The sequence below is a fragment of the Uloborus diversus genome, unplaced genomic scaffold, assembly GCF_026930045.1.
Source record: "Uloborus diversus isolate 005 unplaced genomic scaffold, Udiv.v.3.1 scaffold_696, whole genome shotgun sequence".
NCBI lineage: Eukaryota > Metazoa > Arthropoda > Arachnida > Araneae > Uloboridae > Uloborus > Uloborus diversus.
The window spans coordinates 66,082-92,000 of NW_026558897.1; the positions used below are offsets into that span (position 1 = coordinate 66,082).

At 36.5% G+C, this 25,919-nt stretch overlaps 1 protein-coding gene across 1 annotated transcript; it reads left to right on the plus strand.

The window, feature by feature from the left end:
- Window positions 1-9,901: 9,901 nt before the first annotated feature.
- LOC129233756 (tetraspanin-18-like) lies at window positions 9,902-25,668 on the plus strand. The gene is made up of 4 exons (XM_054867735.1): window positions 9,902-9,967; window positions 18,818-19,009; window positions 20,012-20,086; window positions 25,657-25,668. Exons 1-4 carry the CDS (start codon window positions 9,905-9,907, stop codon window positions 25,666-25,668), a joined length of 342 nt encoding a protein of 113 aa, XP_054723710.1. The 5' UTR covers window positions 9,902-9,904.
- Window positions 25,669-25,919: the final 251 nt, after the last annotated feature.

Here is a 25,919-nt window from a genome sequence, read left to right on the forward strand (position 1 = left end):
GCACCCCCAGAGGTATCGTTTCACTTGGAGGACATTGAGACCACGAGCACATTTAACGTCGCCCAGTTCCCTTTAATGACGACGGAGGGTCTTCGACCATCGAGTTTCGAACTCAGGACCCTCCGGCCCCGAATCCGACACTCTACCGATCGGGCTACCACGGCCCAAAATAAAGATCTTTTGCACATTTTGAAGACGGGGAATTCTGTCCATTACTCATTCTATCTGTTGTTGGATAGCATCAGAATTATTCAATAAATTATCGCGCAATAGCCAAGGCTAAAGCAGAATTACATGAAATACACCGCCAGCTCAGTCATTTCCAGCCGATGACTGCAGTTTCGTGCTGTATATGACTTGAACATACCATGCCTTGCCTTCAATCTTAGAGTTGAACCGAACCATTGCATCGGTCACTCGTCTGGTCAGTGCTAATTCTATATTAGCTACCAGTTTGTTTGGCACTCTTGGCTTCCTTAAGAGGTTTTCCATCTCCAGCTCGGTCACTTTCTTATGCCGGGCTGATGAGTGCTAATAAGCACGAAACTGCAGTCATCGGCTGGAAATGACTGAGCCGGCGGTGTATTTCATGTAATTATCAGAATTGTTGGTTTCCGTGACTGGGAGTAGAACCTTTTTTCGAAATGGAGCAAATAAAAATAGAACTAACTAGTTCAGAGGATCCAGAAGTAGCTAAGTGCTAGATGAGATGTCGTTGCATGAGAGAAAAACAGTTTAAAAAGTCTAAACACATTAAAAGGATCAGAAACTGAAGCTAACCTGAGGACGATGTCTTAAGCATGTCTGTTACTGGTGCCGTTACCCTACTATGTTTATCGCAATATGTGTTTTTTTAGCAGTAGTTTGACACTTTTTTAATTTACCAGGAATGTTCTTGAAGCAAATATGACCGAAGCTAAGGAGGAATTGAAAGCAAATACCGAACACACCTTTTGCTTTCAAATTCCTGCAGAGCTGCAATACTCAGGGACTGACATTTCGCCTTTGTTTGATGCTCAATCCATTTGAGAGGGTCATAATTTTACTGAAGGTGAAATACCTTCTATGGTAGCTGAATACACAGGGTGTCCGAAAAGTCCTTGACACATTTTAAAAAAATCATAGAAAATCAATAAATTGTCTTTTGAATTTGCAGTTTGCCCCATAATACTTTACAAGTTTAAGAGTTGTTTATGGCATCATTAAAAATGTAATAATAAATATTTAGTTAGAAGTATTTAATATTAAATACTACTGCCGTTTATATATTTTTCATACTTTATTTTTGTTCTTCATACATTGCTATAGTATGAAGAGCACTTTCAACAACCTCAAAAATAGCTTACAAACAGTAACTTCAGAATTATTGAATGCTTAACTATGCACAGCAATGTCAACCTTTTTTTGTGTAAAATACAAAAAGTACGACACGTATTTCGTTGCCTTACCCGGAGAGTATAGCACTAGATCTTTTGTTATTACATTTTTTTATGATGTCATTAAAAAAATAAAAATAACCTTTTGAACTTGTAAACTATTATGGGCCAAACTACATATTCATACAACAATTTATTGCTTTTCTATGATTTTTTTTAAATGTGTCAAGGAATTTTCGGACATCCTGTATTTTCACACTAGTAACTAAAAATGTTTTAAATTACCGTGTGAAATCGGCATTGATGGAACTTGTAGCAATTCAGAAAACATTTTTCCCAACAATTAACTAAAATTAAAAATTTAAAAAAAAAAAACCGACGGAGTCGCAACTGTAGAATCAAGAGAGAAAATTGAAAATCCTTTTAAAAGCCTTGTACCATTAAAAATCAATTTCAACTATTTTGTTTGCTAACAAATTGAAACTGGCAGCCGATGAAAATTTTAAGTCATTGCCTTTAATTGCCTTGTCGGCCAACAATGAATTCGGTTATCAATCGCGTGAATAAAGGCTTAGCCGTTGTTAAACTCTGTTTTTTAGAAAACGTTATAATTCGAGTTCTATGCCACATGGAAGTTCCAAACACATTCTATCAGACGCGAAGAAAAATTCTCTTTATTTTGGTATTAAATTTTAATTTTTTTAAACATGTTTTCTTTGCAAAAATCGCGTAAAACCTTTTAGAGGTTTTTAATGAATATCTTCGTCAATGAATGTCATCCAAAGATGCAACCTAAGCTAAAAACACTCTCGATCAACTCTCCTTTCGGACAAAAAAGTTTTTCTCAAAATCGGTCTATCTTTTTAGACGCTAGAGTGCCACAGACAGACAGATGCACAGATACACAGACACGTCAAACTTATAACCCCGTTCCTTTGTGTGTCGGGGGTTAAAAGTAGTACTTTTGACTGAGGATAACAATTGCATTCCTGCCAGTAATATATTTGGCCTAAAACGAAAGATTTCCCGCTAAAGTCTCAGTAACCATTCATGAAACTAACCTAGAATCTTTTTAAAGAATTCTAAAACCTTCTCAATAAAAGCTAATCATGTTTCTCGAATAAATCAAGAATTTTCGGTGAAAACTTACTTAAGCTATTGTGTCAAGCTTAAATAACCATGTTTATTGCAATTTATCGTCGCCATAGAGAATAAGTAACACATCTAATCCCAGGAATGACGCTAAGAAATCTGAATATTGCTCTGAGGCGACTATGTGTTTCAGGGGTGCCCATCCCCCCAAGTGCAATGGCGCAAATCCCTCCTCCCCCCCCCCCCAATTTTCTCAACCCTCTTACCCTTTTTTTTATTTTTTAGCTTTCTTTTTCCATTTTATATTTTTTTTTACTTTTTTTTACTAAATTACTTTTTTTTAATTTTTTTTTTTTTTTTGCTTTAGATTATCATTATTACCATTATTATGTTAAAAGAAAAGTTGTGTGCTACGCCAAAGACATACACACCCAAACTAAATAAATAAATGAAATAAAACATAAAGAGAATAAAAGAAAAGAAAAGAAAATGAACAATTTAAATTGAAAATAAATCAATAAAAAATGTAAATAAAACAAAAAAATAAATAAATAAAAATCCTCCATCCCAAGAGTTTTGACGCCGCAACTTGCGCCATACCCCCCCCCTCCCGTGGGCACCCTTGATGTGTTTATAGTGATAGCTTGGCAACTTCCTAATTTACCAGGAAAGTCCCTGAAGCAAATATGGCTGTACCTAAGGAGGAATTTCAGTCAAATACCGAACAAACTGCTTGCAATTCCTGAAAAGTAGTAATGCTCAGGGGCCGACATTTCGCCTTTGTACGGGGCTCAAACCATCTGGGAGGGAAATCATTGAATTGAAGGCGAAATAACTAAAAGAGCAGCTGAATATATTTTCACTCTGGTAACTAAAAATGTTTTTAATTACCGTATGAAAAGTAATGTTAAAGAATCAGTCTTTAACAACTGCATTCATGAAACTTGTAGCAATTCAGAAAAAAAATTCCCAAAAATACTTCTTTTTCACAGGAAACTGGTGTATAGCCATGAAATGCCAGAACGTTGCCCGAAAGTAATCAGTTAAGTTTCGGATTTTTTTGATTTTTTTTCTTTTTTTTTGCAGTGACTTATATTTTGTTTCATTCAACGAAATATATATATTGTACAAAAGACGTTTTTCTCGGGATTAATTTATTTTTTAAGCTGAATTTAAAGGAATTCACATATCAGTCAGTTACTATGACTGACATGGTAACTGACAGGATATAATATAGATAGAATATATAGATATAACAGGGCATAGATTTAATAGGGTTCGGATTAATGATTGGTTGACAGCATAATTGAATTCCCAATATGTATTATGGGGATGATTTAAAAAAAGATAAAAATATGGTAACTGACTGACAATAATGGAAGTAGCGTGTCAGTCAGTTATCGTGTTTTTAACATTTTTTAAATTGAGTTCAATAACTTGAATGAGGTCCGGATTAATGGTTTTTTAACTGTAAAAATGAACTCCCCCCCCCCAAAATGTGGATGATTTAAAAATAAAAAAAAATTAAAACTTTGGTAACTTACTATAATAATGAAAGTAGCATGTCAGTCAGTTACTATGTTTTTAACTACTTTTAATAGGGTTCAATAATTTTAATAAGGTCCGGATTAATTATTATTAAACCATAATTGAACTTCCCCCCCCCCCCAAAATGTGGATGGTTTTTAAAAAAAATTAAAACTTTGGTAGCTGACTTACTATAATAATTAAAGTAGCATGTCAGTCAGTTACCATGTTTTTAACTACTTTAATAGGGTTCAATAGGGATAGCTTAGTGATTGTAAAACTGTATACTTCAATTCTCAAAATAAATTTTGGATGATCTTAAAATAAAATATAAGATATGGTAACTGACAGACAATAATGAAAGTAGCCAGTCAGTCAGTTGCAATGCTTTAACATTTATTTTTCAATCGTCCAAAATCGTTTTTGGGAATTTATACGGTTAAATAATAGTTTATCCGGAATTCACTTAATTCGAATAGCCATTTAAATGTACATACATACTGTATTAATAAAAGGCAAGTTAGTGCAATAGTACCACTTTTAAAGGCAGTATTTTGTAGTCTTGTAATTTTCTCTTTTGCAGATTTGTATTTCATTTTCTTGGATTAAAATTACAATTTTTACTGTGTACAGTAGTTAGTTCATGTACCTGGTTTCAATTTAAATGGCTTTTTTTTTAATCCGTTCTTTCAGTCAAAACGCTAAGTCAAAAATTTACAACATGAAATATATTTTTTTCCTTATGAAAAAATTCCCCGCGTTTGTGAACACTTCTGGTTTGTTTTGTTGTAAGTAGTTCAATAATCATAAAGTTTTGAAAAGTTTACTGACTTTTATATCAACCTGTACTTTTAATGACTTTTAAGTTGTTGATTTTATTTCCGCTTTTTAAAAATTTTTTATTGAAAACGCATAGCTTGAAAAATGAAATTCTAGTGCTTTATAGGACAGTTAGACTACATTTTTCCTTGCATTTTCATTGTATATACAAATTATTTAACGATACAAAAAAAAACTAAGTCAAAATATTAAGCATCTAACGCAGTGAAAAACGCAACCAGATTTTAATGGACATATATGAGGTTTGGGTCAAAGCAAGTATACAAGTTTTAGATGTGATAAGTTTAGGTTTGATGTTTGTCTTGTTATTTAAAAAAATCTTTTTTTCAAGTGAATTTTGGTTTCAATATCAAGAGATTTGTCAATGTAAAATGAAGTTATATATAATCTTAAAACCTGTGCGCGTCTGTGTGTATGTATCTATCTCCTCCGGACTGGCAATGTTTACCAGGTCAATACTTATACCGTTCGATGCAGGACATCCAAGGGAAGCCATTCCATCCCATCTCATTACTATAAACCTTTAAGGGCCGGACATCCAGTCTTAAGCATGTCCTGAGTTCATCTTAACCCCTGGATTTCCTCAGGACATCCATTGGTAAAAGCATCAAATCATCAATTGCCACCCGTCGTAGACGGCATTGAGTCAAAGCAGAACTTGGCGAACTGGAGTTAGCAAGCGAAACGAGCAGGTGGTGGATCTCCCCAGTCGACAATTAAAATGGCTACGCTCTCAGACCTAACTTTTTCAAAAGTTAGGTGAACAATACTTTCAAGCAGCATTTGTAAATCCATAAAACGCAGGATTAATAATTTTATTTTTACACAGCAATGCACTGAGAAAAATAAAGTTTTCAAAAATTACTACATTCATGGTTTCAAATTTTCTTGAAACCTTTTGTTTCAAGTATGAGTACCCATGTTTTCAAATAGTATGATGAATTATTTCATAGTCAACAAGAAGTTCTGTCTAGAACTAAACGAGCCTACTTTCCCATATACCCATACTACTTTCTAGTACCTGATCAATATTCTCAAAAATAGCTAAAATCGCTAATTGTTTCAAACATATTTTTTAAATATTTTAAGCTGATTTCTGGGGATAAAATATTCCTCTCATCTATATATAAAAAAAAAAAAAAAAAAAAAAAACAGCAACTTTTAAACAAAGCAGCTAACACACTTTTTTCCATTAAAAAATTCTTTAACAGCTTTCAAAACGAAAAAATAATAATTAAAATAATAAACTTATTAAAATAAATGCATTATATGAAAAAAAAATCTTTTCTTTTTCCCCTGTTGCCAAAAATAATTTTTAAATGAATTAATGCAATTACCAAAATAAATAAAAACAATAAAATGTCAACTTAAAAAAATAATTTTCATTGTCAAAAAAAAAAAAAAAAATATCGCCTGCATATATCTTTATGTAGAAACATGAATGACTTCGAGTTTATTCGCCGAAAACTGAATGCCTAAATTAAAACTTTAGCGTGAAAATAAAAACAAGTCATATCAATAATAATTATTTCACAGTTAAAACAATAGCTGCGGAGTCGGAGTCGGAGTCAATCTCATTTTGGGATAAAGGAGTCGGAGTAGAATTTCCAAAAATCGGAGTCAGTCATCTGTCCTCCGTGTATAAATTTTTGCCAAAGCTACGAAGTCAGAGTCCAAGTCAGGGAGTCGGAGTCCGATTAATTGTCGGGCACAGGAGTCAAGTCGGAGTCAGGTGCCCCTAAGTTCTCGGAATCGGAGTCTGGAGTTTGGCGTCAAGAGCTGTTTCCAACAAAATTTGTTTGAAGTAAATCCGCCTTCAATACGGAATCTACATTGCCTTTCAGTTTCCCCTTAGGCGCTAATAAGGGATTTGAACTGTTCAAAATTGAACGGAAAATTGTTCAAATCAAAAAGATATTTTATATACAAGTTTTTCATCAAAAGTTTTTTCCTACAAAGTTCGTTTGAAGCAAATTCGCCTCACAGTTCGGAATTGCCTTGAAATTCCCCGTAGACGCTAATGTTAAGTTTTTTTGAACTGTTGAAAATTGAACAAAAAATAGTTCAAATCAAAAAGTGAAGTATGGGAATGAGGTGTCCTCGCCGAGATCTTTCGAACAAAAAAAAGTTTGTTCGAATCAAACTATTTATTTAAAAGTTATTAGGGGGGGGGGGGACCGACAGACAGACAGACATTTTCCCCCATCTCAATGCCCTACTTTCTAATTTTTAATTTTTCAATATTTATTCAATTATTTTACTTATTTTTGATTTTTTTTTTTTTTTTTGTTTTTCGCGATATTTTTAAGATGCTTAAGCCTTCTTTCATGCTTTTTTCTTCTTTTTCTGACTTTTACTGGGAAAGTAGGCTAAAAAAATGAGTGCATACCTCGGTTAATACTCAATGTTGAAATTATTACGTATTCAAAAATGAGCACAAATACTTCAAAAATGAGCACAAATGCTGATTTGAGTGTTTGATGAGTAGGTGAACATTTCAAATTTGAATACTACATTGTCTTAGCCGTTTTGACTCTGCGATATGTTCAAATTTGAGTGCTTTTTCGTCATTTTTGAAATTGTTGTTTTTATAGTATGGTAGTCAACTATATTTTTAAATATAAGTCCTCAATGTTCCGTTTTCAGGCTTTTTGTATTTAGTGTATACTTGCAACTGGAAAAGTTTTTAAAAAATCAAACTTTTCACAAGTTTTGCCGAGTTCTGACTTTTCAACTTCTTAGAAGTAAAAGGTGCTTCAAAAGGGCTCAGAATTGATTGAGGCAACACGTTTGATGGGATATAACACCAATTCCTTTTTCGTGGTGTTACGGAGCTTCGTGCAAAAATTAAATCACAACAAATATTTCGTCTCCATGTATCCTGACAACGGAACACACACAGAATCAATGCAATTCACCATACGATGGCCTTGGACTTTATCGCGCATGAAATGGTGACAAAAAATGACTTTTCCACGAGCAAACTTTGGTTCTATTTTTAACCAAATGAAGTTTAAGTAAAAATAGGGAAAATACCTTGGTGTGGATATAATATAGATAGCCACCCAGATAAATTTAGTGAATTGAGTTCCAAATATAAGTTATTTTCAAATTCAGCCAATCGACTAAAAGACCTAAAATACAATTGACATTGCTTCTTATAGTAAGATAACGGTTATATTTTCTCAGTTTTCATCATTTTTTACTACACATACTAGGAGGTTCAGCCTCCTGCTCGCTTTGCTCACCAACCCCAGAAGTCCACAGCGAGAAGAAAGTACTTAACCAATCACGTTCTGCTACAACAACTTTAGTTTGACTAAGAGAAATATCGTGCTTGTTGTCCTTTTGAATGATTTGGTATGAAATAGCAAAACAAAATGCATTACAAATGATGGAACATGCCTTAACTATAGACGACTCAGCAAAATAATTTGACTGGTATCCACAATTACAGTGACTGTAAACTATGCAACAAAATTTTAATTCAATCCCAAACAAAATGAACAAATAACTAAGGGTTCAGGTTCTAAGAACAACTCTAAATTTAGTGAAGCAATTATAGAGACTTTTTTTGACTAGTGGCACCCGCACGGCTTTGCCCGTAGTAGAAAATGAAAAGGTCTTTTGGTTCGCTTGTATACTTACAAATAATGTATGGTGAATTTCTCGCCAATTGGCTTGCCCATGTTACGGTTCCACTTTCTGAGAACTTGGTGAATAACTCGACCATCTTATGATAATTTTGCTCGGGAAAATGTTCTTAAAATTGGAATAGAAAAAGAACAAAATCGAATTTTCGAAAAATTGCTTCGAGGTGCTCACCCTCATGCTACGAACTCATTTTGTGCCAGAGTTCACGAAAATCTACCGAACGGTCTAGACGCTATGCGCGTCATAAAGATCCAGACAAAGAGATATATCCACAATATCAGTGTCTGTAAACTACACAACAAAATCATAATTCAAGCTTAAACAAAATAAATGATTAAACGTGGGTCCAGATTCTGAACACAGCTCTAAATTTAGTGGTGCTATTGTAAAGACTTTTCTTTTTGATAAGCACTAAGTTTTCGCCAGTTTAGTTCTTGTATTTGTTACAGACCAATTCAATGTTTTTTTGTTTTTTTTTACTATACTTTGTCACATTTTGCTTTTTACATCTTTTTACGAAGTAAAGGAAGTATTGTATTTGCGAAAAAAATATTCCCCCAAAAATCGACCTTAATTTCCATTTTGCTCGCCCCGAATGAAAATTGAGATTTTTTTTTTCAACCCGACCACACGTGAATGTATGCCTAAGAACGTATAGACACCCGAAATATCCATTTTGACATCCCTGAATTAATTACAACGAGTTTCTCTCGTGACGTCTCTATGTAGGTATGTATGTGCGTATGTACGTTTGTGCTTATGTGCGTATGTATCTCGCATAACTCAAAAACGGTATGTCCTAGAATGTTGAAATTTGGCACGTAGATTCCTGGTGGGGTCTAGTTGAGCATCTCCCTTTTTTTGTTGCATTCGGATGCTCCAAAGGTGGTCTTTTACACCTTTTTGGGGGGAAATCATTGTTAATTTCAATGCAAATTCAACTGTGTTATAATTTGGCAAACATTTGGCAATATTTCGAATTTCGCCAAGCTTTCGGTCGCCAAGTTTTTTTGCGAATTTGGCGACAAATTTGGCGTTTTTTTTTTTTTTTGTAAATCTGGTTTTATTTTGGCTATTATTGGCGATATTTAGAGAGTTATCCATTGAATTACATCAAAATGTTCAAATTGAGAAATTAATCAGTATAAAACGTTTTTTTTTTTTTTGCTTCAGTTCGCAACAAACTTGGGGTAAAACTATTTAAAGTGTTTCCTTGCTTACTCTGCGGCACTATTATCATTAAATTGACGCAAAAGGAAGTCATGTGATGCACACATCCGCTCGTTTACATTTCAGTTTGCAGCAAACGACAGTCTTAGAAGTTCACGAACTCAATGCACTTTTATCATTCTTTCGTAACACATTTTCCCCCCGCCATAGTAGTAAAATGTGTATCTCTGTTTCAGCTGCCGAGAATGGTGGAAGGATTCGCCAAAGTCATCAAATATGCCCTCTTCCTCGCCAACGTCATCATTTTGGTAAGTCCAGTTTTTTTTCATTTTTGTCCATCTTGGTTCTCTCCTCCTTTGCTCCGCCTTAGAGTTTTAAGTCACCATCGTCGGAATTCAAGTCGTGTCCTGATATGACAGTTCTTGAATTTGTATCGTTAAAGATCTCTCTCTCTTTCTCTCCCTCAATTGCTAGAGAATACTAACCATCTTTATTAACGACTAGTTGTATTACCCGGCGTTGCACAGTCAACCTCGAAAGAGGAACGCATGTTCAACAATCAAGCTCAAGTAAAAGGGGGGGGGGGATTTCCCGTTAATATTTAAAGAAGCGCATTTTTTTGACTCAAAATTTAAATTTAGCCCTTTTTGGAATTTTTTTTTAATTTTCCAAAATTCGGTTAGGTGTACTCTTCCTCTCTGGCAAAACATTTGGCAAAGATCCGACGTAAACGGGATTGGCATAAAGACAATCCCCGGAGTATGTTAATTAATCAAGAGCAATCAATAACATACACAGAATATCAACTACAGAAGTCTCAACCCTTAGGCAATCGGCATGACACATCTTTGGATTCCACAACCATAAGAAAAATATTAATTTGAATTTTGACATCTTGAATTCAATTTATGTTTTTCGCTATCACGTGTTTTTTTGCGTGTGTGCAGGCATGTGTGTGTGTGAGTGGGTATGCATTAGGGTGGGCCGAAAAAACTTTTTTTGGAAATCTGTTTTTGGATAGTGCGGAAAAGTTGCTATATGGGCCCGTTATTACCCACAAAAAAATTCGCTAAATTTGTTTAATATTTAGCCGGCGCTATTTGACCTTGAAAAACTGAAAAAAAGGGCAAAAATGCACTTTTTCCAAAAAAAAAAGAGAAAAGAAAATGGACGGGGGGGGGGGGGGGAAAGGGGGGTTAAAAATAAAAGTTTGAAGTTAGTTTCAGCAAACATTTGAAGTATCTGTCAGTGAATTAGTTGAAATCCTCAAAGACTTTCATACATTTCGTAGAATATTTAGCTGCGCTCCTTTAAGACTGACACATGGGAAAAATGAAAAAAAAAAAATAAAATAAAATAAAATAAAAATAAATAAATAAATAAATAAAAGTAGTTTCAAAATAAGTAACTACTGAAATGTTACGCAATACGTTATTTAGAAAAAAAGTGAAAATTCAATCAATTTTTTGCGACATTTGTACGCCAATTTTAAAAAATGCACACACTCAAATAAAAAATAGTTACATAAGATACTAATTTTTCAATCTTTGGTTCCAATTGTTTCTCCAGGATAACAAACGGCGCTCAACTGCTTCTATTATTCCTAAGATTATTTTATAACTATTTTATATATGTTTGACAAATAGAGCCCTTGAGTATTTAAAAAAATGTGAATCCTCTGAAGTCTTGGACATTTCGAATGTCATTGTATTATTATCTTTGTTTTGGTATACAACACGACTGTTATGTAGAAACGCGCGAAAAAGAAAGTAACGAGAGCAACAACAAGTAGTTTTCTATTTGGACCTGGTAGAGATTTGTCTCCTCCCGATGCTTTATTTCTTCAAACATATGAGGACATTATCAGATGTCACCAAATCACTAAGATGCAAATAAAGGGAGAAGGATGTAAGCAACCATCTTTTGCAAGTGTGGCCGCTGTAGTTGCAAAAAAAGTTATTGATATTTGGGGACGTGCTTCCCTTCCCCTTGTTTCGATAAGAAGAGTGATTGGCATGATTTTATCTCATTATTCTAAATATAATAGCGCAACAAAAAATGCTAAGAATATAAAGACGCAACTTTTACAATCAAAGCGAGGCAAATTTAAAGCAGAGGCTACGACTTTGATGTTTGCGCCTGCAAATGCGCAGATTTATATTCGTGTAATTGCAGAAAAAAAAGCAAAAGTCCCTGATAGAGAAAAACAATTTCTTATTGATCAAAGGACAGTAAGAAAAATTCCTATTGGAAAAGTGGATAAGGTAACAAATAATGCATATTTCGCTCATCCTGAACAGCTACTGTTGACAATGTTGTTTGACTCAAGAAAATACATTCGGGAATTAGCTGTTAGGTGCATTCTTAACTCTAGAAATATGAAGACGAAGAGCTCGGATGGTGTACGATTTTTTAAGCGTCCTAAACTCAATTTTGAAACCGTTGGTTATGTTGATTTAGCTCATTGGCAAACTGTGTTGCAACAGAGCCACCTCTTACAATGCATCTAAAAGACCAACAATTGAAAGAAATGTGCAAAGAACAGCCTACAGAGTTCACTTTCGAGAAATTTCCCTGTCACACGGAAGCTGTGAAACGTTGTGTGAAACTAATAACCGAAGCTGCAATAAAAGTTCGTGGTGAAACTGCACAAGATGGATACATTTGTGACAAACTTCAAGCTAGGAAAGAACTTCCATCATTCGATAACAAGGGACAATATTATTCCAAAAAATAATATTCATTATGCATGAGGTATTATAAATCAAATTTGAAGATTTCTTTTTCAAAATTTTATTATCTTTATATGTAATTCTAGAAAATGTATGATATTATTGCGTGATAATAATTACTATGATTAATAGTGCTATTTAATTAATTAGTCTATGATTTCAATTTAAGAAATAATTTTCACAATGGGTTTTAAAAAAATGCAATATTTTTGCATTTTTATCCAATTTTTGATGTCGGAAAGGAGTGGTTAAATGCTCATTAAAATCAATGAAACATTTTATGGGCTCGAAATGGCTCATTATATAGCATTTTCGGTGCATTCCAGCAAAATATTTGGAATTTAGTTTTTTGAAAAAAATTTCAACAAAACTTCATTTTTCTCATTTTTTTCGGTTTTTTAGTGTCAAATAGCGCCGGCTAGATATTTTTTAATATCCAAGAAATTTTTTGTGAGTGCTAACTAGCTGACCACGCAACTTTTGCGTGCTATCCAAAAATTGATTTCGAAAAAATTTTTTTTTCGGCTTATTTCGGCCCACCCTAGTATGCATGTATGTAGGCGTGTGTGTTTGCGTCTGTATGCAGGCATGTGTGTGTGTGTGCGTGAGTGTGTGTAGGCGTGTGTTTGTGTCTGTGTGCAGGCGTGTATGTGTGTGTGTAGGCGTGTGTTTGTGTCTGTGTGCAGGCGTGTATGTGTGTGTAGGCGTGTGTTTGTGTGTGTGCAGGCATGAGTGTGCGGGTATGTGTGTGTGTGGGTATGTGGGTATGTGTGTGAGTATGTGTGTGTGAGTGTGTGTGTGTGTATGCATGCGTGTGTGTGTAGGATATGGATGCAACCTGAAGACTGTTTTCGCTAGAAGAGCAGCATCGTGAGGAGCCGGTCGACGGCGGCGGTGCTGGCAGAGAGAGGCGGTGGGAAAATAAAAGCAGAGGAATTCAAAACAGTCAAGTGAGAATAATAAGCAGTCGGGATTGCTCAAACAAAAAAAAAAAAAAAGCTCGAAGTCTACTTGGAAAAACGAATAATATAACATAAGCCGACTTCAAATGAATGAATTTCCAACATTTTAATGCACAAAATAATTTTTGTGTATTAAAACATCAATAACTCATTCATTTAAATTTCAAGCACAAAAATATTTACTCGTTATATAAGTCGACACATTCTTTTATTATCCCTAACTATTAGTAAGGAAAAAATAAACTAGTTTGCCTGCGAATAAATAACCTTTGAAAACAAAGGTAATAGGTCATTCAGGCGTCGTGCTGCTGTGCACTTAAGACAAACCTCGTCAAAACATCATTAAGAAAATGAAATATTTTATGCATGGCGTTCTTGATCGACATATGCACATCATAAGGAAAGTTCGATCGCCAGAACGAAAGACGAATTCGGATGTATTGTATTCTGGTCACAAGTTTGGTGTCATTATTGCTGCGAATGAGGTCAACTTTATTCATATTCGTCTAAAAATAAGTGAAGAAGATTTGATGACGTTCAGTGTGCAGTAGAAACTGGAAAGTCTGGATATAGAAGGAACGAGTAATTAATTAATTGCTTCATTCAACGGATAGTTAAACCACACTGATCCTCATATAGATAATAGCCAATGATCGAGTAACGCTTCTGACGTCATCAACAATGAAACTTGCGCCACGGCATGACAATTTGATAATATTTTTTGGCAATGTTTGACATGGCAGGGAAAGGCTTTATTTCGACGAGGCTGAACTGGATCCGGTCACTTGACTGTTTTCCTGGTAAGACTGTGCCATTTCTGGGGAATGAAGAAACGAAAAAGGGGTCAACAATGAGCGCCACCTACTGCAGTTTAGGGTTAATCAAATGGATCGAAAGATTTGTTGCTATGGGATATGAGCGGTCATAACCACTTGTTTACAATAATAACGGAAGCCTCATTTCGACCAAAAGAATCATTTATGTCGATACGGAGTGGCGGTGGAAAAACATGAGTGAAGGACGAGATGGTTAATAGCTAAATGTGTCTGTGTCTCTCTTTTGATCTTACTAGCGGTACCTACACTGATTTGCCCGTAGTAGAAAATTAAAAGGTCTTTGGTTTGCCTGTATATCCTCATATAGATAATAGCGAATGATCGAGTAACGCTGACGTCATCAACAGTGAAACTCGCACCACGGCATGATCATTTGATAAAATGTTTTGGCAATGTTTGACGTGCAAGGAGAGGCTTTATTTTGACAGAACTGAACTCAAAGGGCCGTGGTAGCCCGATCGGTAGGGTGTCGGATTCGCGGTCGGAGGGTCTTGAGTTCGAACCTCGATGGTCGAAGATCCACCGTCGTCATTAAAGGGGACTAGGCGACGTTAAATATGCTCGTGGTCTCAAATGTCCTCCAAGTGAAATGATACCTCGGAGGGTGCTAGCACCAGATAGCTATTAGCTCCTGGACTAGTTCTAAATTCTCATTAACTGTTCGATCCGGTGATGGTGCTGCCATCTATCGGTATAAAAAATAATGGAGGCAAGGCACTTAGTATGCAGTACTCGACATAAATACAGTTGTTGTCAGTTGTGACTCGGAATCGGAACTGAACTCGATCCGGTCACTTGACTGTTTTACTGGTAAGACTCATTTTAAGACAATAAAGGAACGTAAAAATGGTCAATAACAAGCGCTACGTACTGGAGTTTAGGGTTCATCCAGTGGAGTGAGGGTTACAATTTCAACTATCAAACTATCACCCAACAAGCAATTGATTCGTTCAAATGTAGGAGCAATTTTCACCCGTCATACCTCTTGACGGTCGATTTTCTAGTAATGAATAACAGCGGATTATTAAAAACGGATCCCAAATTAAACAGCGTGTCTAATAAAGATCTTTACCATTCGAAACATCAGTAACGAACAAAGTAACATGTGAATTCAAGCGCAGTTTGCTCCAAAAGATTGGAAAGCTTTAAAAGCGTCTTCTGGTTTCAAGTGTCTAAACTAGCACTAGTCGCTAGCTAGTTGAGCTAAGAATTATAATGGCGACTACGTAGGAGAAAGTGCTGCGTGTATGATGGTTAGCCGAAACAACATCACCGATAGCCATGCAAAAAAAATGTTTGGTCGGATGTGCCATAAAATTCCACCATAGGGCCGTTTCCATGGACACTTTCGATCCCGGAAAAAACCCGCTTTTCATCGCATTCTGGTTATTAGCGGGTTTTATGTGGGATCTTTCTACTCCTGCTAGCTTCTGGAGTGAAAGCGGTGTTTCTACCCGGAATGCATTACGCGAAACAAGTTCGTCTACTAGCCGCTAAGGCCCCTATAACTAGGGAGCCGACGAATCCGCCATTTTGGATCAACGTGACCGTCTGTTCTTGAGCCATTGCCATAGGGTGAATTATTAAAAGACGCAAGAAAGAATGTTAAGATCGTAAAAATAAGTGAATGTGCCGCAGTGTACTGTGCTAATAGTTCACAGAAACGATTTTTTTTCTTTAAATTTCAAAATGAATAACCCAAGATTAAAAACCAATTTTATTGACGATTTGCTGGAAATCCGAAGCTAAAACTCGGCAGTGCGAAAGCAGTAAACATTGTTATATAAATTTTCGGTGTTATTTTTATTGTTATGGAGTAATTTCGTTTGAAAAACTTTTTTTTTATTTTTAACTATACAACTGTTACATTTTTAAATCAGTTGATAAATTAATTGCTAAGATCCAAAAATGCAATGCTGCCAAAAATAGGACTAATTCACTTTATTGGAAATTCAAGTATATAGTATTTGCACATAAAAATACATAGTTACACTAATATTACTAAGAGCATTAAAAATTTAAAGTAATACTAGTTTCATAATTAATTATCAAGTTCATTAATCATACTAATAACCGAATATGTAATATTTCACCAACTGAAATGTTTTCGATTTCTTGATGTTTTATTGGTTTTTTTATTTTTTTTCAAAATATGACTCTATTGTTCTAATGTCAATTTGGGACAAACACAAATGCAATACGCTAACATAAAATGAAGCTGAAAGGAAGCGAAAACATATCTAGTGTGGTAATATTTCTCCGACTTTTGATCCAAAATGGCGGACAGTTCGGCCTGGTATATGTAGGGGCTCTACTAGCCGCTAAGGATGCTGGGTAAAAAGCCGCTTTCTCTGGTGTAATGGGAGAACGTCTTTTTACATGGAAACGGGGAATTTTTCAATCGGGTTTTTTGCGGAGCCAGAGCGGGGATTTACCGGGTCGAAAAGTGTGTTGTGAACGCGGCTACTAGGTATTCTTCGAGTTAGTACTTTCTCCCGTTTAGTCGCCATTTCCCTTTCTCAACAGGCTAGCAACTAGCTCCACCTACTTCCGGCAATCGAAGCAGAAAACGTTTTTGGAGTTTTTCCTTCTTTGGCAGCAAACTGCGTTTCATTTCTCCTATGTTATTCATGTGGGCCGTGGTAGCCCGATCGGTAAGGCATTGGACTCGGGGCCGGAGGGCCTCGGGTTCGATCCTTGCTGGTCGAAGACCCACCGTCGTCATTAAAGGGGACTGGGCGACGTTAAATATGCTCGTGGTCTCAATGTCCTCCAAGTGAAACGATACCTCTGGGGGTGCTAGTACCAGGTAGCTATTAGCTCTTGGACTAGTTCTAAATTCTCATTAACTGTTCGATCCGGTGATGGTGCTGCCATCTATCGGTATATAAAAAAACAATGGAGGCAAGGCACTTAGTATGCAGTCCTCGACATAAATGCAGTTGAAGTCAGTTGTGACTCTTGAATAGAATAGAATAGAATTGTTATTCATGTTTAGATTGGTAAAGATCTTTAGTTGTACAATTGCAAATCCATATCAATTCACACTAAGGCGCGGAACCCAAAACTGAAGGTTCACGGGCTTAAATACTGACCGGTTGAAGACCCGTATCTTCATATGTAGTGCTGGTATAAGAAAAAATTGCAAAACCCTCGCATTTCCACAACAATGGGATTATGTGAAAAGTTTTGATCAACCGATTAACGAATAATGTAGGTGAAATTCTGCAAAACTTATGAAATAAACATTTAACAGCAGGAATCCGATAATTCTTTACGTAGATCAGAGTAATTTCCGGGTCAGGGCCCGGAACTGACCAGAAATGGAAAAATGAACTGACCCCATGTTCATTTTTCCATTTCTAGACCTGCGTGTGAGTTTACAGAAAAAAAATTACTTAACCCCACGTCAATTTAAGTCTAATGGCAGGATAAAGGTTTTAAAATTGTTACTTACCAGTTTTGCTCTATGGCACGGAGCAGAATCATCCTGGAAAATGACGTTTGGAACTGAAGTAAATTAATCCTGGATAGTAGGAAGCAATTTCTCCTCCAAAATGCCAATATACACCTGAGCGTTTACCGTTCCTTGCATGAAGTGAAACCCACCAACTCCTTGATCAGAAATACATCCCTAAATCATCTGGGATACTTGACTGTGGGTTGAATTCAGTCGGGATGATATTCCTTTCCTTTGCGGCACGGGTGGTGCAATTTTTTTTACCAGCACTGTACATATAGTGGCAGATCAAATGCACCCTGCAATGTGGCATTTTGATTCTGATGTCCAAGGATACTTCATGAACGTTAATGCAACTATACAACGTGCAGGAAGTGTTGAAAATTGCTTTCCTGAGCATCAGTCTGATTTCCAACACCTTCCCTGGCCACCGCATAGATCCCCCCCCCCCATAGAAAATGTGTGGGATATGGTGGAAAAGACGCGTCCGACAGAACTCTCCTCTTCCATCTAATCTACGAGATCTAAAAAAGCTGCATAGCCGATGCATGGTATTCTCTGGACATAAAAGCACTCTAGAAGCTTGTAGAGTCAATCAAGGGCGCCCATATAGGGGCGCAAGGGGGGCCATGCCCCCCCCCCCCTTAGAAATGAGAACTTCCTTGCTTTTAGCACTTTTTTCTTTGCAAAAATGTATAAAAATTTCTTTTCCAGCCATTGATGGATAAGTTATTAAAAACGTCAAATTTTAATATCTCTAATTTGTACTGAAATCAGATTCCATATGGAAAATATTCTGATAAATCATGGGAAAAAATTTTGAGCCCCCCCCCCCCCCTTAAAATTTTGCATTTGGGCGCTCTTGGCGTCAATGCGTAAACGAATCATAGCAGATATCAGTGCAAAAGGCGGTCCAATAAAATATTCTTCTTGGAGTTTTAATTCATCGGCCAGTGAGTGTATTTGTCAGTCGCTGCAATGAAATGTCATGACTTGATATCTTTCTCTGATGTTAGGATAGTTAAAATATGCTCGGGTGTTTAGGTTGAATTTCTTACGTATTGAAATGGTTACTAACAAATCTGTGACATGATGAAATTGAGTGAAATAAAGAATCTTTTGTTCTCCATTTGGCAAATTATTATTGATATCTAATTCCCTTCCGCAGGTGGGCGGCGTGTCGGTGTTCGCCGTGGGGGTGTGGACCCTGGCCGACCGGTCCTTCATGGAACGTCTCCTGGGCAACGACCTCTACGTGACCTCTGCCGCCATCCTGATCGCGACCGGGGTCGTGGTCACCGTCATATCCTTCCTGGGATGCTTTGGCGCCATTAAAGAGGTCAAATGCATGCTCCTCACGGTGAGTAACTGTCAGCTGATAGAACTTAAACTTCACCAACTTTACCAAAGAGGTCAAATGCATGCTCCTCACGGTGAGTAACTCTCAGCTGATAGAACTTAAACTTCACCAAAGAGGTCAAATGCATGCTCCTCACGGTTAGTAACCCTCTGCTGATAGAACTTAAACTTCACCAAAGAGGTCAAATGCATGCTCCTCACGGTGAATAACTCTCAGCTGATGGAACTTGAACTTCACCAACTTTGCCTCTAAACCAGATTACACCTCCAATTGTATAACTGTTTACAATTGGAGACTATATTGTCGTGTTGTCATAGCAATAATAACATGTATAAAACTGCAAGTAGGGTAACGGTTCCAATAACAGACAACGGTCAGTAACCGACAGTCGTCAGTTTGGATTTAAATAATAAGGATTTTAGGCGGGTAAAACGGATGTTGCTGTTGCCCATGAATACGGCGCAGCCATCTAGGGTTATCAGAGTGAATTTTATGAGTCAGTTGGTCTTTATATATATACAACGCAGTGGTGGTAGGTAACGAATGGCTACAACGAGGTCTGCCACTGTTTCATGTTCATTTGAATTTAATGAGATTTTTGATCCAAAAATAAAGAATTTTTGCAAGAGAAAAGGGGATTTCTGTCCATGACTCATCCTTTCCTCATCCTATCTGTTGCTGGATATCATCAGATCAGAATGGTCGATGTCTGTTATTGGGGCGTAGGACCTTTTTTCGAAATGGAGCCAATATACATAGAATGAACTCATTCAGAGGATCCAGAAGCAGCCAAACGTTAGATTAGATGTAGTTGCATGAAAGAAAAATAGTTGAAAAAGTCTAAATATAGTAAAAGGGTCAGAAAATCGAATTAACCCGAGCATGTCTGTTGCTGGTACCGTACCCTATTTTATTTTCTTTTTTTCGACTTAAAACTAATTTTTTAAAAAGCACTATGTGAATGTTATTCCGTGTCCTTACATCATCTGATTCCTTCTTCAGTTCTTCATCATCCTCTTCATGATCTTCATCGTCGTACTCATCGGTGGAATTCTGGGATACGTATTCCGAAGTGAGGTAAGTGTTTCGCAAATAAGTTTCGTCTCGGTGGTTGAAACATTTCGCTGATTTGTGTAAAATAATGCAGTTATAGTTTGACGAAAGGAAAAAAAATGTTAAGCAAAGGAATTGCATTTCGAAACTTATAAAAAGCAAAGAAATTCGGTTAGTACAATGTTAAGTCAATGGGAACATAACTCGCTTTTAACGGGCAAACCTCGCTTAAAACGAGGAATATTTTTTCATTCATAGAATTTAAACTTATTTCTAGTTCAACTTATCCTTTTTTGGGAAAAATTTCTTTAACACCACCCCAAAGTCAACCAAAATTTAGTGATAAGTCAAAAATACTGTTTTTTTTTTTTTTTAGCAATCACGATTGCTTATTGTTCTCACTTGTCTGTTTTGATGTCCTATGATTTTATTTTCCCCCCGCCACCCTCTGCAGCACCACCGTCAATCGGCCTCACGATGCTGCTCCTCTTGCGAAAATCCGTCTGCAGGTTGCGTCATTTACTTGCCTACACTTACACATACACCTACACACACATACACCTACACATACACACAACTACAAACACATACACATACCCTCCACATAAACACACATAAACTTAACTACCCACACACACATACCCCACATACACACACACATACCCCACATACACCCACACACACAAACACATACACACACTCATACCTACACATACACACACACAAACCCATACACACACTCATATTTACTCATACACACAACTACCTACACATACCCCCCACACATACTCACAACAACCCACACACACATACCCCCCTACACACAAAAACACTCACACCTACATACATACACTCGTGATTGCGAAAAACATAATTTGAATCCAAGATGTCAAAATTCAAATGATTTTTTTTAAATTCATCTTTAGAAAACCCTTAAATAATATGTAATGAAAAAGCTACACGGTGAAAAAATTTGCGTATCCTTATTCCATAAAATCGCTGGCAGCTTAGCTGCCTCCACTACCCCGGAGGAACTTAACTGATATAACTGGTGTGAAGTTACACATCGCTAGTGAAAGTTTTCACCACGGTAATGCAACTGGAATGTAACGTCTCACAAATTTCTGCGCCAGGTTACACCGGAACTTTCTGTATGCTTACAGAGAAATTGCTTGAAAGGTTTAGCAAAAACATTAGCAGCTTTCATCTATGACTTTTCGGTACTCGTTTTTAATTGTAAGTAGACTAAAACTTCAAGTTAACTATTCTATGGTTTAAAATTTTTCAGATATATTAAATGATCAAGTAATATTTTTATTTCCTTTTATAAAAAAGGAAGTATTGTATTCGCGAAAAAATTTTCACTCAAAATTCGACCTTAATTTCCATTTTGCGCACCTTCCAATGAATGTTGAGTTTTTTTTTTTTTTTTTTTTCCAACCTGACCACACGCGGATAAGTGCATAAGAACGTATAAACACCCGAAATATCCATTTTGACATTCCCCGAGTTAATTACGCTTTTCTCGTGTCGTCCGTATGTGCGGATGTGCATATGTATGTCGCATAACTCAAGAACGGTATGTCCTAGAAAGTTGAAATTTGGTACGTAGACTAGTTGTGGAGTCTAGTTGAGCACAACCTCTTTTGGTTGCTTTCGGGTGTTTATAAAGGGGTCTTTTGCCCCTTTTGGGGGAATCATTGTTCATTTCGATGGATACTCAAGTTGTGTTACAATTTGGCGGACACTTGGCAATATATCGCCAGTCTTTTGGTCGTCAAGTTTTGTCGCCAACATGGTGACAAATTTGGCGATTTTTTAAAAATATGTTTCAATTTGGCCACTGGTCGTGATATTTAAAGGGTAAACTATTGAATCACATAAAAATTGCCAGTAATGGGGAAATGACATTTAATTGGAGCAAAAGGAAGTCATGTGATGCACACATCAGCTTGTTTTCAATATAAAGTACAAAATGATTAGTTGATTACAATTAGTGATTGGAATACCGGAATACCAAATACCGGTATTTGGAGCTATTGTGCAATTTCGTAATACCGGTATTCGCTGGGATAGAATACCAGTATTTTCGGTATTAGCTAAAAATAATAAATAATTTTCAATTAAAGAGTTTTCAATTTAACTAACTGAATATCTACTGTTATTTTAAGTATAAATTTATTTTTCACTGAGACACAGTACCAAAGTCAATCTATTCAAGTAAAAATTTGGCTTCTAAAGCACGAATTTATATAACTTCAATGAATAAAAGTAGCAGAAAGATTACAAAAGGATATTTTCATCACTGATGGTGCGATGAATCGTACTTTCGTGGGTTTATATCAACCATGTTTTTAAAATCTCCATTTTTTAAACTTGCCCTCTTGTGAAAATTAATTTTGAATGTAATTGGAATTTAACTGTTGTATTATGTAGAATTTATTCCAACTATCGATTCTTTATGATATTTTTAAAAAATATATTTGTCTCGACTGAACTGAATTTTGCGAAAACTTTTTTCTTGTTAGTGTAACAAACAGTAACTTGTTGTCACGGGTATTAGCGTGCTGTTCTGTCTCGCTTTCCAATTTTCGAATTTCGAAATAAAAACGAGAAAGTTCACCTGCTCTGAGCCGATTCTGATGTTTACGCTTGAGTTATGAATTCTATTGAAAGCATAGTGCAAGGTTCTCCAACAATTTGAGTTTTTAAAAACAATGATGCTACACACTTCAGAATTCGTGTAACATTACACCCATTAATACTGTCTACCTAACACATTTTTTACAGTGCCGCTGTAGGCTATATTTTTTATGGCGACGGCATTTCTATGAAATAATACTTCGACTAAATAGCGTATACTCATGCGTATAATCTTATTAAAGGACATTTGAGGCAGTGAGAAGCAAAGGGATGTAAGTGGCAAAATTAAAAATTTGGGGATAACCAGTACACATGGTAGGGGAACCCCTCCTCTGTCGTGGGGCAAGAGATGGTACTAGCAGACCTGTAGTTGCTGCTATACAGCATGATTTAGAAAAAAAAATTAATTTGAATTTTGACGTCTTGAATTCAAATTATGTGTATGTGTGTAGGCATGTGTGTTTGTTTGTGTGCTGGCATAAATGTGTAGGTAGTTGTGTGTACGAATGTGTGTGGGGGGGATGTATGTGTGTGGGGGGATGTAGGCATATGTGTTTGTGTCTGTGTGCAGGCATGAATGTGTGAGTAGTTGTCTGTATGTGTAGGTGTCTGTATGTATGCGTATGTGTGTAGATGTATGTGCGCGTGTGTGTATGTGTAATTGTGTATGCATGCGCTTGTGTGTAGGACATGGATGCAACCTGGAGACGGCTTTCGTTATAGGAGCAGCATCGTGAGGTGCCCTTCGACGCTGATGGTGCGGAGGGTGGCGGTGGGAAAATAAAATCATAGGACGCCAAAAACAGTCAAATAAAAGCAATAAGCAATCGTGATTGCTCAAAAAAAAAAAAAAAAAAAAAATGAAAACCTACCTAGGACGTAATCTTTATACGCGTTTTACTCGGAACTTAAAAATGTCCACTTGCATCCCTTTGCTTCTCACTGCCTCATTTGATCCCGGATGAAGTCTCCTTGAGTTGAAAGGATCAAGTACCCCCAAATATACTTTTCAAACATATTTCAAAATTGCAGCACAATAAGTCGAAAATTGTCAATTCTCTCGCTTTATAATTGTTAATGCCACACCATAAAAACAATCTTTGTATTGCTTTTTACTTCCTTTTACAAAAAAGGAAGTATTGTATTCGCGAAAAAATTTTCACTCAAAAATCGCCCTTAATTTCCGTTTTGCTCACCCCCAAATGAATGTTGAGTTTTTTTTTCGATTCGACCACATGCGGAAAAGTGCCTAAGAATGTATAGACACGCGAAATATCCATTTTGACCATCACCGAGGTAATTACAACGACTTTTCTCGTGACGTCTGTATGTATGTGCGTATGTGTGTATGTGCGTATGTGCGTATGTGCGTATGTATCTCGCATAACTCAAAAATGGTATGTCCTAGAAAGTTGAAATTTGGTACATAGACTCGTAGTGGGGTCTAGTTGTGCACCTCCCCTTTTGGTTGCTTTCGGATGTTCCTAAGGGGGTCTTTTGCACCTTTTTGGGGGGAAATCATTGTTAATTTCGATGTAAACTCAAGTGGCGTTATAATTTGTCGGACACTTGGCGATATATCGCCAGTCTTTTGGTCGCCAAGTTTTGTCGCCAACTTGGCGACAAATTTGGCGGAGTTTTTTTTTTTTTTTTTTGGTTTCAATTTGGCCATTGTTGGTGATATTTAGAGAATAAATATTGAATCACATTAAAATAGCGAATAATGGGGAAATGACTGTGGCATCTTCAGTCCTGTGCCCTTTTTGATGCCGCGCGTCCATTGTGCGACGGGGATGCCCGACCGTACTCTGTGGAACTGACGGACAGCTATTCTTCTTCTACGCCTTTGTGCCTTTGTTGGAATACCGCTTCTAAATAAAGGACTAGACTGTCTGGCACCACTTCGGACAGTTTTAAAACCAGGTGTGACGAGTTTGCCTGACAGCCCTGGACGGTGTCCGACTTTGTCGTTGCCGAAAAACCGCAGACGGGGAGGTGTGCTCCATGTTAATGAGGCGCCGGTCGACCAACGAATCCGGGCCCTGGTTTCTTCTACAAAAACAACGTAGCAGTGTTCGTCACCAAGTTTCCACCAATGGGATATTTTAAGGGGGCTTAGTGGACAAGCCCCGTTTCTTCGAAAAAGACCTCGATCCACACTTTTGAAAAAACAGATTGCTCTTGGACTTCACTGAAATAGGTGCCCATAGGCATTCTCCGGTTTCATATGTGGAACCGTGATTTTTTTTTGTGATCACCACGAGGCAACTGCGTTTGCCACGAGAAAATTGTAACCCCATCTGTCATGATTAATCGTTTTTTTATTTTTTTTTTCTCTGTAAATAAATTTTTTATTTGTTCCATTTTAAAAGGGGTTTAGTCCTTTTTTGTTCGTGGTGTGACTGGCGTTAAATTGAAAGCTGAATTTTTTTCAACGCTACTTCTGTGACTCACTACGTCACAGCTAATTTGGTGGCAGCGGTCTGATCATGTTTCAGACAGATTGAAACAGATCCATGTTACTTTGGTCTTTCTATTTTTTTTAATGTATTTTTGAAATATAATTCCCTTCAAAACGTAAGGTTATTTTTACCTAAAGTAGTCCAAGAGCTGATCGAAACTAAGTTATTTTGTGTGTGCCTTTCCCCCTACTGGATTACTGATGATAGAAAAAGACGCAGAAAAGGGTGAGTCCGGTCTTTGTTTCTTGGTTACCGATGAGGCAGCTTTTGTGGTTTTTTTTGAGAGAGAATTTAAACTGTGTATAAGGTGGAAAAATTAAGGTTTTAATGTTTGTAAAAATTTTCAATGTTTTCGAAAATAGAATTTGACTAAAGATTTCTTGTGAGAATTATTCTGTGAGTGACTGCAAAAAAATTGTTTTGCAGATCTTTGATATTCAGTTTGGAAAGGAAAGTCATATAAATTAATGATTTATTTTGATGATATAGATTTCAGGTTAATTAAATCTAGTGAAATAGAGCTGTAGAATGATATTTATGTGCATGCTGTTATTGTGAATTGTTGGATTTTGCATGTAATAATTAGGGTTTTGCATAAAAATAAAAGGGGAACGCTCTAAAAATCTATTTGTGCAAAATGGGTTCTTTTCTTTTTGAAATCGAAAAAGATAATCTGAGAAAGATAGCCTCGGAGTTTGGCGTGGAAACGTCTGACTCAGATACACGTCGGTACATAGTTAAAGCGATTGTAG